The 14,656-nt window shown below is 36.9% G+C and overlaps 1 protein-coding gene across 5 annotated transcripts in view; it reads right to left on the bottom strand.

Annotated features, from left to right (window-relative positions):
• The window catches only part of TINAG (tubulointerstitial nephritis antigen), a 200,182-nt gene that overhangs the window by 122,776 nt on the left and 62,750 nt on the right, over positions 1 to 14,656 (bottom strand). For all 5 annotated transcript variants that reach the window (XR_011974324.1, XM_072642496.1, XM_072642497.1 and 2 more), the window contains exons 5-6: positions 7,932 to 8,055; positions 2,349 to 2,499 (exon numbers count right to left, since the gene is read on the bottom strand). Coding sequence is in view for 4 of the 5 variants with exons in the window: in XM_072642496.1 (XP_072498597.1) it covers positions 2,349 to 2,499; positions 7,932 to 8,055 (275 nt within the window). In the remaining variant the exon portion in view is untranslated. The remainder of the gene's footprint in view (positions 1 to 2,348; positions 2,500 to 7,931; positions 8,056 to 14,656) is intronic.

Here is a 14,656-nt window from a genome sequence, read left to right as displayed (position 1 = left end):
TTTCTCCCCCCTCAGGTTAGTACTTTGCAACAATTAAAGAAGGCTTACATACCAATTAAGTGATTGATTGATTCTCAGACATGTTTATGAGTCCAGAACTTGTTTATAGTCTGATACTACCCTGTGTAACTTTGAGTAACATAAACTCTTTGGACCTCAGTTTCCTCATTTGTAAAATAGCTGAATTGGACTAGATGCCCAGTTAGATCTTCACTCGGCAGAATTCTGTGCTGTCCAATCAGATCCAAAACTCTTCCTGCAGCCAAGAAGCAGTACCAACTCTCTTTCCCCTCCTGTTTCTCCCTCTCAAACCAGATGTGGTAATGGAGAGCAACAAACCTCTCTCAAGCTATAGATAGTGGTTTGAGGGCAGTAGCTATCACAGAAGAAGAGCTCAGTTCTCTTAGGATAAGCTTCCAACCATTCTCCAACCTACAAGCAGGTTCCCAACAGTGGAAGCTTTCATGTTAGTAGATTTTCCCAATGGCTTCTTTTACAAGTTCCATCATAACTGCCTTTTCCACTGTTCTCAATGCCTCAGAGCCAAATCAAGCCCTCCTGGTGAAATTCCCCTTTCTGGCAGTTATGAACACAATAGTCCTAACTTAATCTTCCCATAATCTCTACATAATTATTTCATTTACTACTTTCAAATTCTAAAAACAGTCGAATGAAAATTATGAAAGGAACAACAATGCCTTGAAGCCTCAGTTACTTTTCTGATATTTAACAAGTCCTCCAGGTCAATTTGTATGAGACGCAAATCTCTATCTGGTCCCCCCAACGGACTGTATCTCACCAAATTTTAGCAGAAAAATTATATTTTTTAACATGTGGATTTTCTCTGGGACTTTTGTGTGTATGTACACAAAAGTTATTTTTTCTATATATTCTAGTAAGCAAAATGCTCCTTTACAATAAATCTCACATACTAAGTATATGAAAGCAAATGCAAAGTAATTTGAGGGATCTAGGGACAGCAAAACAACTGAGAGAAGAAAAGACTTGCAAGGTGGCACTTGCAAGGTAGTGTATATTAGCATTTTAATGACAATCTTCCAGCAAAGGAATCTTTACTCTTTATCTCTTATATTTTCTCTCAGAAACTCTTTACTCATTTTCTGTCTATCAAGGGACCTTCTTGGGGTTACTCACACATTGCACGCCATCTCCTATTACTCTCTGTGCTTTTGCACTGGCCTTGTCCTCCCTTATCGTCTCAGCCTCATACAAGCCTTCATTTCCTTAAAGATTTATCTCAAATACTACTCTCTAACATAGGCATTCCTGATGTCCACAAATTCTATGAGCCTCCCTCCATAAACTAAGCATATGTCTATTTTCTATGAATACTCATATGTGTATATATCATCTTCCCTGACAGAATTTAAGTTCCCTTAATTTCTTAGTAGAGTTCCAGGCATAAAGTAGGTGCATAATAAATGTTTCCAATTGATTAATAGTTTTCTATTTTATATGTCTACAAAAGTTTATTGGTATGATGATATGCAGTCAATCAACATGTATGGAATATCGTACAAAAACAGTTTTTTAAAACATTTCCTAATGGAATTTACTTAACTAGTCTAATAACTTTCCAAATACCTAAATGAAGCTAGTCAGGATTTTTATGACATTTTCTTTTTAAACATAAAGAATACCAACATTCCTTGTAAGTCCTCAAATCATTTAAAAGCCTTTCTTTAGGTATTAAAAAAAAATAATAATTGCTGTGGCTTGAACTGGGAATGAATGCATTCTTCAAATGGTCTGATTATAGTACAGCAAAATGTTAATAGATGTCAAGGGACAGCAAACAATTTCATGTAATAAGTCATTCATCATGTTAGTTCAGTTCAGTTCAGTTCAATAAATATTTCCCTGCAGTGTCTTTCTGCCCCCATGACAATGTGGTGCAGTTGAAAATACCCTAACCTTGGAATTAAGAGAGATCGGGGTCTAAAGGTTGCTTCAAGTTTTTTATGACAGTAGGCAAAGCAATCACCCTCTCTTCTTCAGTTTTTTGTTTGTTTGTCTTCATCAGTAAAGTGGAGAGATGCCTACAGTACCCACCTCATAGAGCTACTGTAAGGATCAGATGTGACAATATACTCAATGTGATTTGCAAATAGTAAAGTGCTATGTAAAAGTTAACAATTATGATTCAGTGTCTATGAGAAGCAGACCACTGTTCTAGGCAATGAGATAGATACAGATTTTAAATGAGGTCTCCATCTTTGTAGATTTATACCCAATAATCAAATATATTTTTCAGTATTTAATTGTTAATTCTAACTCTGAGTAGTTCCCATAAGAAGCCTGCAAATACATGTTGGGCAGCTATTTACCCACGTTTTCTCAGGTACCACCAAGCTTTGTCAATGCTCCCTCCTTTGCATCCATGCCGATTCTTGACACAACAAGAGATCAAATTCTGAGGGGACAGATTGTCTGTGTAGCGACCATTGGACTGAATTGCTATTCGATCAGCTGCCACACCTGATTGAAGGAAAGTATTGACTCATGTTAAAATAGAACATTTTGATTCATATTTATAGAGCATGATACCTTAGCCATTATCTTTCCAACCTATTAAAATGTAATTAAATGTCAATTTCCTTCCATTAGAAATAACTATATCCAAGATAGGACAGACCCCATATAAGATAGGTGTATTGACCCCAGATGGTATTTAAAGGCTGCTGAGAAAAGATATTCCACAGCATACTTCAGTGACTTTTTGCAGTATTTATCATCTCTTATTAACATATTAGTTTTTTTCATTATGTGTTTGAAATCTATATCTCCTTCTATTGTTATTTGTAGACATAGAGATCATCTAGTCATTAAAATCCACATAAAAAGTCTTAAAGACTGTATTAATTTATTACCCCACCTTCTTTTCCTGGTGCCAAATAATGCCATATACTAGATAAACAGAAGGAAATATAGTTATCATTATATATTATATAACAAGTATGTTATATATCATACAGTAATATAATAATATAATAACAATAATGCTACATATAATTCTTATGACTTTTATAGAACCATGCTAATAATAAAGACCTATAAATATTAGATAATCTAATCAGGCTATATATAAATATGTCTGAGATTTATAACATCAACTGAAACTCGACAGGAAAAAGATAAAAAACATGAAGTCCTCATATATACCAAAATTTTCATAACAGGGAATTTTATGATACCAAAAGCCTAGAAACAAAATGGACTTCAGTTGATTAATAAATGACTGAATAAGCCATGTGGTAGAAATAAAACAGAAAATTATTGTTCTGTAAGAAATTATTAATAGAAGGAATTTAGAGAAACATAAAAGACTTGTATAAACTGAATAGAATGAAATCATCAGAAGGAGGAGAAAATGTGCCAAACTATGATGATATAAATTAAAATAACACTCAACAGCATCTGATCTCACATTAAATCTTGGACCTAGGTAAGTGATGACAATACAGGCTTTTTCATCCAAGTAGAGAGATGGGGTTTACAGATATAGAATGTTATATGCAATGAGATGCACATGGGTATGTTGATTAGTTCTCTTAGACCATTTTTCTGTGTTAGAGGAGCAAATTGAGGGACTGGGGAGGTAGATCAGAGAGAGGGGATGGGGATAGTGTGGCATTCTACACAGAATGATGGACTTGGACTTAGGAAGATCTGAGTTAAAATCCTGTCTCTAACACTGTGTGACCCAGGTAAGTCTCTTGGTTTGAAACTCACTTTCTTCATCTGTTCAATGATGGGTTCTAACTCTATATCTCTGATCCTAAGAGTATATCAGGAATGACTTTGATGTGAGAAAGGATGAAAAATATAAACAAAATCCCTGCCAAAAAAAGAAATGTAAGATAAGGTCCACTCTGGAATGATTCTCTTGATTATTTACTCACATTTAGGATCATAGATATAGAGCTATTGATTCAGAAGGGACATTCAAGATCATTTAGCCCAACCCCTTCACTTTATAATTGAGGAAACTGAGGCCCAGAGAGGCTGTGACTTTCTTAGGTTCACAAAGATAATAATAAGCAGCAAAGAGCAAGTTTGAACGGAGTTCTGAGTTCTGTATAAATATGTATGCATTTTTTATTAGACCATTCCTCTTCCTCTAACTGCTCTTATTTTACTCTGAAATTTGCCTTTTGTAACTTTCTTCTCTTATATTTTCAAGGGGGTTATAAATTTCTGTTGTCCAAAACTGCCTTTGCAGTCAGTCTCCTCAAAATGCTTACGTTAGAAAAATCTCCATTTAAAAAAATTATACTACCTAAGCTTGATTTTTATAGTTCCTATTCTCATAAGCTCCTCAATTCTTTTCACTGGGATTTGACTGAGGTCACATAGGTATAAAACAGTGTACAAAGTACCACTATTATTCTTTTATTCCAGTAACTCCCCATTCAATTCAAAATCCAATTTTAAAGTACCTCATTTGAAGTACCTCATTGCCTTGAAAGTAAAAGGTTCAGTACAAGGGTTCAGAATCAACAATGATTTTTTATGACTTAAAATTACTCTTTATTCGATTTAAAATTTAATACTTTTCAGTGAAATGCAATTGAAGTACATGGGTTTTCTATTGTTGTTCTTTGTTTTTCCCCAAAAGGCCATATTTCTACAAAATGTACTCCATCACTTACACAGATATTTCTAAATCTCAGAGAGTAATTAGCTCAAATTTACAAGTAATATTTAGGAAAAGATCAGAGAGCAGAAGAATGACTCAATTAATTTGAAGTTGTTTTCATTTCCCCATTTTAAAAGCGTTTTTGAGCATTACCCATGGGGCCCATGTGCTTGTTATCTCCATCAGCTGTTGCCTAAAAGTTTGCCCGAGGATGCTCACTCATTCTTGTGAAACCTTCACTGTTCAAGCTTCTGCCATTCAGACTGAATTTGTTTTGACTTTGTAGCTAGTCACTTTCTTGCCATCTTTTGTGAAAACTCCTCTTTTGTCCTTCACTTCTCCATTTTTTCTCAATCATTTTTCTAATTTATTTTGACTTGTTGAATTACTAATCTAAATCTTTATGAAAAACATTGTATTCTTAATATAGCCTGATGTCTTGCCTCAGACATTTATTAGCTCAATGACCCTGGTCATTAATTTCTTAATGACCCTGGTCCTTAATTACTTAATCTTTCTGTGCCTCAGTCTCCTCATCTGTAAAATGAAGATAATAAGAGGACTCACCTCAGAGAGTCATTATGAGAATCAAATAAGTTAAAATAGGTAGAGTGTTTTGCAAACCTTAAAGTGGCATATAAATGCTAAATATGCTTAAATGCTAGGTATAAATGCAATAATATATATAATTAAAGCATGATATATTATTATAATATGACACAATATAATGCAAAAATAGTGTGGTGTATTATAGATAGATAACTAGTCTTTGAATTAGAAAACTCTTGAGTTCAAATTCCTTCTACTGGCCATGTGACTGGTAAACTCATTTAACCCCTCAGCACTCAACCTACCCTTCTACAGTGGTTATGTAGTAGAGAGATAGCATTTCCACATCTAAGAGTTCGCTATATCAATGAAATGGTAAATCTACTACCTGCCCACAATGCAATGCAGCATAATACAATGTAATTAGGCACCTAACATATTCAAGGGATCATCTCAATTAAGTAAATGTATTCATCTATCACCAAAAAGCATGAAAAGAAATAAAACACCAGATAGAAAAGTGTGATAAAAGAGAGAAGATAAGGAAGGTGGGAAAAGTTATGATATGGTGCAGAACATAAGACAATTCGTTCTGTGAAGATGTAGGCAAGTAGGAGGGAGTGTGAGCATGATGCTCCCAGAGAGTATCCCTGAAAGGGGACAGACAAGTATCAGAAATAATGATTGAATGATTATCAGAGACAAACGCTGCTACTTTTTACAACTTTGAAGAGAATAGTATTTCTTTTAGGGCTAAGGTCTTTTTGCAAATCCAAAAGGTGACTAGAATGTAACATGATTTTAAAAGCAGTCACTAAAGAGTGACTAATCATAGTAATGTTGACAATGTTCAAAATTTTCGTTGGGATTAGTATTGACTTCTAAGATTCTTTCTAGCTCTAAATCTGTGATCCTAAGATTGTCTTCAGAGTTTGTGGGTCCATTTAATTGATTATACTCGATTCTAATAAAGCTCATATTTTAAAGGTGACTTTAATGTCTGGAAACAGCTAAAAGGCATATAAAAACAAGACCAACAAATCAGGTAGGCAGTCCAGTTGCGTAATATGATTTCTAATAAGAAAAAAGTATATGATATAATTATAAAGAAATGAGATGTTTTCATTCATAACTTGTCAACTGACTGTTGAAAGGACAGCAAAGAAAGTTCTTTGAAATACTTTGAACAGCAACATCTTGGGTAATACATTAGACTTCAAACTCCTTAGTAGTGAGAACTTATTTTTTGTATCCTCAGAGCTTAGCATAGTGTTTAGCAAATTCTGGGGAATTAATAAATGCTTAATGACTGACTTGTTGACATGTCTAGTCTCTCAAGGAGACTTCTTGAAAGAATATAACATGAATGACTCCTGGTATATTTCCTTTAATTTTTTTCTTAATTTAGTAACAGTAATATATATTTTCTAAATATTATTGGGGTTTTTTAATATGAAAGAGAAAATATGTATTTTCACAAGTCCACATTCAGTGATATAATTCTATTTCTCTAGAATTCAAAATATCTTAATGAGCACTTATCCAGCACTTCAGGAGAAAAAGGCCTGTGGTCAGATCTGGCCTCACACTCTTACTAGTTAAGTGAACCATTGGAAAGTCACTTTATCTCTCCAGGTCTCAGTTTCCTCAACTGTAAAATAGGAATAATAATAACACCTACCTTCAAAGTTGTTGCAAGGATCAAAGGAGATATTTGTAAAGTGCAAAGCACATTTCCTGAAACATAGTAGGTGCTTAATAAATGCATGTTTTGTTCCTTTCTTTCCTTCCTTTCTGCACTGTGCCATGCATTGAGTAAGGAATACAAAGATAAGGATGAGATAGCCCCTACCATCCAAGAATTTATATTTTAGTGGGGAGATTTGATACACCATGTTCCCAGATATATATATAAGACATATGCAAAAAATATCAAAGAAAAAATTCACAGTTGTTTGGCAATCCATTTGGCAGAAAAGAGAGGAATCTAAGAATTCAGAAAAGGCCTCATGAAGGAAATGGCACTTGAGCCAAGCCTTGAAAGGAATCAGGGGTTCTAAGAGATAAAGGGGAGGGAGATCATTTCAGATTTGGATAACTTCTTCTGTAAAGACAAGGAGGTGTGAATTTCATGAAGAGGGTATACCAAATAGGTCATTTTGGCTTGAGTGTAGAGTGCATATCAAAGTATAAAAATAAGCATTAAAACTTTGATAATGATAAAATCTACCATGTGCTCTATTATTGTATGTAGTTATTTTCCAAGTCTGAAGGTTTTATCAATTGTTCAATCAATCAGAAGTAGATTTGTTAACTTTTGCCTCTCCAAAAGGAAAAGGAAAGTGAAGGGTAGGGTAGGAAAAGCTTATTTTTTAAATTTATTTTTCTTTTAAAATTAAACTCAGACTAGGAATATCAATTTTAAGCATACAAATCTGATAGCTTACCTTGAGCATGATACAGAATTTTAAAGATATAACTATTATTTAATTTTAAAAATAATAGAAATTCCAATTATATTCTCTTAAACTTTGTCAGTAGGTTTAGGAGTCAGGGGACCTGCGTTTGTGTTCAGGGTCTGCTACTAGTTAAATATATTACTTCTCTTCATTTCCATTTCACCACTTACAAAATAAGATTAGACCAGATAATTAAGGTCCTGTCTAGCTTTAATACCCTAAGGAATCTTGGGTATTACAGAGAAGAGAAATAACAATATTACTTGCAGTGGAAAATGCCCAGGATGCAGCACAGTTTTTTTGATCCAACGGGTCATGAATCCATCCAGGCCACTTGTAGGAGGAGATAAAAAACTCTGGAAGATCGATCTTTGAAGGCAAAGTGGCCTAAAAGAGAGAGAGAGAATACCAGTCCATCACAAGACCACTTGATCATAGATTTAGTTTGAAGGGACCTTAGAGTTCATGTATTCCAGCTCCTGCATTTAATTGTTGGTTAAACTGAAACCTAGAAAGGTGATTAGAAAAAGCCGTACCTATAGTAAGTAGCAGAGCCAGGAGTTGAAACCTGATCTTCTATATCTATGCTAACTTTAGCACAATTCTGCCTTTATATTGTAAGAAAGCTACAATCAAACTGGGGTAGGTAGGGAGCACAATAGATAGAGCACCTGGCCTGGAGTCAGAAAAACCTGAGTTCAAATCCAGTCTCAGACACTTACTTAGCTATGTGATCCCAGGCAAGTCACTTAACCCCGTTTGCCTCAGTTCCCTCATCTGTAAAGTAATCTGGAGAAGGAAATGACAAACCCCTCCAGTATTTTTGCCAAGAAAACTTCAAAAGGGGTTACAAAAAGTTGAACATGACTGAATAACAGCAAAATAAATATAGAATAAAAGAGAAATGGCCAAACAGAAGTTTCTGTTTAAAAACAAAAACAAAATTTCCATTTTAGTGGGTGGTGGCTCAATAATAGTATTCCATTGCTGAGGAGAAATGATTAAAGTGTTTTGATGTTATTTTATTTTGTTTTGTTTTGGTTGGTTGATTTTTCCCCTCCCCTAGAAGTCTACGCATTTGGTAAAGTGATTGGCAATACTATGTGCAATAAGTTGGAGTAAACAAAGACCGTGAATGGTGAGGAGAGGGATGATGAATGATTATGTAGTCTAATAGTGCTTTATGCTTCTCAACATTCGAATAACTCTCTACTGAATGTGAATTTTTTGGCAATTCAATATTTTTGCATGGCATAGGTAAAAATGTGACTTTATCGGGTGAGACATTTAAGAGGGAAGGGGTGGTAAGGAAAGATAGATACATAGATAGATACATAGATGGATGAATAGATGGATAGATAGATCTTAACAGCAACTGGTGAATAATGATTTTTTACGGTATTATAAAGTGAGCTGGTAGAGTGATTATTGTGGATTATTGTACAACAGCAATGCTTTTTATCCCTCCTGATGTTTCTGTCATCCTGAGCCAGAGCTGTGCTCATTACAGAAGAAGATGACAGTGTTATTTAAATCCATCCTCCATAGGAGCAAGTATTTTCAAGGTCTAGAAGGTTTTTTTCATATTTTCTTGCTTCTGCTTTTCTTGCTTCTAGTCAGGAATGGGTTCCCTATATGGTAACCCCAGGATTGGCAGTCTTGAAGCCCTAGTCAATACACCAATTCAATACTTTAAGGGCTGACAATTCAAATACTTTGATAATTTGATTTACTCCCCTCAATTCCTATGCAGTCCTATAGCATTTGATCCCTTGGGGATGCTGTAAAGATGTGTTGTTCCTGTCTGTTAAGTCCTTGAGAGAAAAAAGAATTTCTTGAGATGTGTGGTATCAGTGGTATGCTATAAAAGCATGATGCCTTAGGACACTATGTTCAAATTCATCACATCAGAGACCTGAAGCTGAAAAGGATCTCAGAAATCAGTTAGTCCAACGGCCACATTTTACAAATGAGGAAATTGGATATAATCTGTGCTGCCTGAAGATGGCGGAGTAGAAAGACGCACATACACATAGCTCTGAACCCACAACCCATAGAATGGCTACAGGGAAATAACTCACGGCGAATTCCGCACCCAGAGGCCACGGAACATTGGAGCGAGGGAGATTTCTGTTCCAGAGAGATCTGCAAACCTCTCGCCGGGGGGTCCTTCGCGCTGCGGACTGGGCGCCGGGACTGGGAGCTGAGTGCAGCCCTGCCGCGGCCGCGGCACCGAGAGGAAAAGATCCGAGCAGGCTTCACAGACAGGATCTCCAGCGGCCACACGGGTCCCTCCACCCACAGAGGGATCTGCAAACCTCTCGCAAAAGGTCCGTCGCGCTGCAGACACAAAGCCCAGCCCAGACCTGCTGCGGCCACGGCTGCGGCACCGAGAGAAACAGATCCGAGCAGGCTTCAGGGACGGGATCTCCAGCGGCCGCACAAGTCCCTCCACCCACAGGTGACAGGGGTGGGTGAGAGAGTCTCTTTGGCGGGTCGAGAGGGGAGTGGGGTGCCCCCATAATTCAGGCCCCCCCGGGAGGTAGAAGCTGAGAGGCGGCTGCAGACAGGGGCTCCCCAAGCGGGCGGGAGCCTGAATCCATTGCGGAAGGTCTGCGCATAAACCCCCTGAGGGAACTGAGCCTGAGAGGTGGCCCTGCCCCGATCTCAGCACCAGATCATAATCTCATACTGAATAGCAGCCCTGCCCCCGCCAAAAGCCCTGAGGCTGGAAGCAGCATTTGAATTTCAGACCACAAACACAGGCTGGGAGGATCAGGAGGTGAGGTGGGTGTGAGGAAAATATTTAGAGGTCAAGTCACTGGCTGGGAAAATGCCCAGAAAAGGGAAAAGAAATAAGACTATAGAAGGTTACTTTCTTGGCGAACAGGCATTTCCTCCCTTCCTTTCTGATGAGGAAGAACAATGCTTACCATCAGGCAAAGACACAGAAATCAAGGCTTCTGTGTCCCAGCCCACCCAATGGGCTCAGGCCATGGAAGAGCTCAAAAAGAATTTTGAAAATCAAGTTAGAGAGGTGGAGGAAAAGCTGGGAAGAGAAATGAGAGACATGAAGTCAAAGCATGAACAGCAGATCAGCTCCCTGCTAAGGGAGACCCAAAAAAATGTTGAAGAAATTAACACCTTAAAAACTAGCCTAACTCAATTGGCAAAAGAGGTTCAAAAAGCCAATGAGGAGAAGAATGCTTTCAAAAGCAGAATTAGCCAAATGGAAAAGGAGATTCAAAAGCTCACTGAAGAAAATAGTTCTTTCAAAATTAGAATGGCACAGATGGAGGCTAATGACTTTATGCAAAACCAAGAAATCACAGAACAAAGACAGAAGAATGGAAAAATGGAAGATAATGTGAAATATCTCATTGGAAAAACAACAGACCTGGAAAATAGATCCAGGAGAGACAATTTAAAAATTATGGGACTACCTGAAAGCCATGATCAAAAGAAGAGCCTAGACATCATCCTTCATGAAATTATCAAGGAAAACTGCCCTGAGATTCTAGAACCAGAGGGCAAAATAAATATTCAAGGAATCCACAGAACACCGCCTGAAAGAGATCCAAAAAGAGAAACTCCTAGGAACATTGTGGCCAAATTCCAGAGTTCCCAGGTCAAGGAGAAAATACTGCAGGCAGCTAGAAAGAAACAATTCAAGTATTGTGGAAATACAATCAGGATAACACAAGATCTAGCAGCCTCTACATTAAGGGATCGAAGGGCATGGAACAGTATATTCCAGAAGTCAAAGGAACTAGGACTAAAACCAAGAATCACCTACCCAGCAAAACTGACTATAATACTTCAGGGGAAAAAATGGTCTTTCAATGAAATAGAGGATTTTCAAGTATTCTTGATGAAAAGACCAGAGCTGAAAAGAAAATTTGACTTTCAAACACAAGAATGAAGAGAACCATGAAAAGGTGAACAGCAAAGTGAAGTCATAAGGGACTTACTAAAGCTGAACTGTTTACATTCCTACATGGAAAGACAATATTTGTAACTCTTGAAACATTTCAGTATCTGGGTACTGGGTGGGATTACACATGCACACACGCTCACATACATAGAGACAGAGTGCACAGAGTGAATTGAATAGGTTGGGATCATATCTTTAAAACAAAATGAAATCAAGCAGTGAGAGAGAAATATATTGGGAAGAGAAAGGGAGAAATTGAATGGGGCAAATTATCTCTCATAAAAGAGGCAATCAAAAGACTCATTAGTGGAGGGATAAAGAGGGGAGGTGAGAGAAAAACATGAAGTCTACTCTCATCACATTCCACTAAAGAAAAGAATAAAGTGCACACTCATTTTGGTAGGAAAACCTATCTCACAATACAGGAAAGTGGGGGATAAGGGGACAAGCAGGGTGGGGGGGATGATAGAAGGCAGAGCATGAGGAAGAGAGTGCAATTCGAGGTCGACACTCATGGGGAGGGATAGGATCAAAAGAGAATAGAAGTAATGGGAGACAGGATAGGATGGAGGGAAATATAGTTAGTCCTATACAACACAACTATTATGGAAGTCATTTGCAAAACTACACAGATATGGCCTATATTGAATTGCTTGCCTTCCAAAGGGAAGGGGTGGGGAGGGAGGGAGGAAGAGAAGTTGGAACTCAAAGTGTTAGGATCAACTGTCGAGTAATGTTCTTGCTACTAGGAAATAAGAAAAACAGGTAAAGGGGTATAGAAAGCTATCTGCCCCTAAAGGACAAAAGAGAAGATGGAGACAAGGGCAGAGAGGGATCATAGAAGAGAGAGCAGATTGGTCATAGGGGCAATTAGAATGCTTGGTGTTTGGGGGGGGAGGGGATAAAAGGGGAGAAAATTTGTAACCCAAAATTTTGTGAAAATGAATGTTAAAAGTTAAATAAATAAATTTAATAATAATAATAAAAAAAAAAAAACAAATGAGGAAATTGAAGTACAGGAAATTTAATTCACTTGTCCAAGATAGTGTCAAAGACATGATGAAACCCAGGTCTTCTGACTCCAGAGCAAGTACTCTTTCTACTATGTTAAAAATTTCTCTTCATCTCTTATTGTAAACCATATCCATTTTTTTCAATCACCTTTATAAGATGGGAAATGAAGTGCTATGGATTTAAATGAATGAGTTAATTAAAATGAAAACTCAAAAAGCTCCTTTTTATCTAAATTTTCTGGAGCAGTACACATTGTGTATATTTCCAGAAGGCAATAGGAAACATAGGTCAGAAAAAGGTTTATGCTTGTTTGTTTGTGTTTTTAAGCAGGATGGTAGTCAAGTAGAAGCAAAGTGTAGGTAATTATTTCTAAATTGGAGGAAAATATATATATATATATACATATATATATATAGACATGCATATATTGAGATTATATTCTCTTTTTATATGTGTTTGTCTCTCTATATAGTATGTATATGTCTATATATATATATTTGTATGTATACATGTATGTGTGTATGTGCAGTGGCCTGACATTTTATATAAATATAGAAACAGATAAAATGTCAGATTACTGCTCAAGTCTCTCACAAAAATAACCCATGTCAGGTACATCTCAGATAACTGAAAAGAAGAAGAGTTAGAATGAATATGTCTATTTGAAAATGTGTACCTGCATTAAAACTCCTGGGCTTGAATTGCAGAAGAAGAGAGAAGACATTTGCTTAAGGGAACATCTCCCTTGACAATGAAAGACATTAGACACTGGATTTATGTACTTATACTATGACCACATGGATGATAGTTGAAAAGGAATAAATGATTTCTAGACTTTAGTCATCAAACTGGGCCTGGGGGTAAGGAGGGTTGGGGCAGGAGGAAAGGAGAAAATTTGTTACTCAAAGTTTAAAAAAATGTTAAAAATTAATTTTGCATGTAACTAGGGAAAATAAAATATTAAATAAATGCCAAAGAAAAAAACAAACCATAACCCTAGAAGGTAGGAGCTATTATTGTGCCCATTTTACCAATGAGAGAGCCAAAGCTCAAAGAAGTATGGGGATAGATAGATACATGATAGATAGATAGACAGACAGATAGATAGATAAATAGATAGATAGATATAGAGACAGTAGATGAGATAAGTAGATGAGATAGAAGACAGATGATGTATAGAGAATTTATTAAGCACTTACTATGTGTCAAGTGAGCAGCTAGACAGTGCAGTGGATAGAGTGCCAGGTCTGGAATCAGGAAGATTCGTCTTCCTATGCTCAAAACTGACCAGAGACACTTACTAGCTGTGTGACCCCGTTTGCTTTAGTTTCCTTATCTGTAAAGTGAGCTGGAGAAATAAATGGCAACCCACTCCAGTACCTTCACCAAGAAAACCCTAAAAGAGTCTAACATAACTAAAAACAAATGAACGGCAACAAATGTGTCAGGCACAATGCTATCAAGGATACACATCCACATAGGAAGACAACTCTATCATCAAGTATTTTCTGTTTTGATTGTGAAGGCAGCATGTAGAGGAAAGCTATAAATCAAGACAGATGGTAAAGGAGTCAATGAAGAGGAGATGAAGGAGTAAGAGAGGTCTGGAGTATTGTGATATGAGTGAAATGAAGCATGACTGAGAGCCCTCCTGAAATAGTGATCTGGAAAGACAGTCACCAATCAGTAGATTAGGACTTTAGAGTGGAGATACTACTAGTGCGCTAAAATTGTTGACAAGAAAAAAAGTTGAAGTCCAAAGAGTTGAGATGTGAGTAAAGCAAAGCATGACTGGATACTCTTCATAAAGAGTGATCAGAGCAGTGTGTTACCAATTAGAGAACAGGGCCTCCTCTAGAGCAGAAAATATAGGGAGGGTGTAGTGCTCAAAACACTTAGAATAATTGGATGACATGCTAAGAGTCGCACATCTACTAAGTAACTAAGATTGAATTTAAGCTTCAGTCTTCCAAAGACTCCAGGCTCAGCAGTCTATCTACTATGCCATGCTTTCAAGTAACTAGACGTTGCTGTTGTTGT

This window comes from Notamacropus eugenii, chromosome 2, assembly GCF_028372415.1.
Source record: "Notamacropus eugenii isolate mMacEug1 chromosome 2, mMacEug1.pri_v2, whole genome shotgun sequence".
NCBI lineage: Eukaryota > Metazoa > Chordata > Mammalia > Diprotodontia > Macropodidae > Notamacropus > Notamacropus eugenii.
Note: the sequence above shows the minus strand (reverse complement) of the source record. Positions and strands in the feature narration are given on the sequence as shown.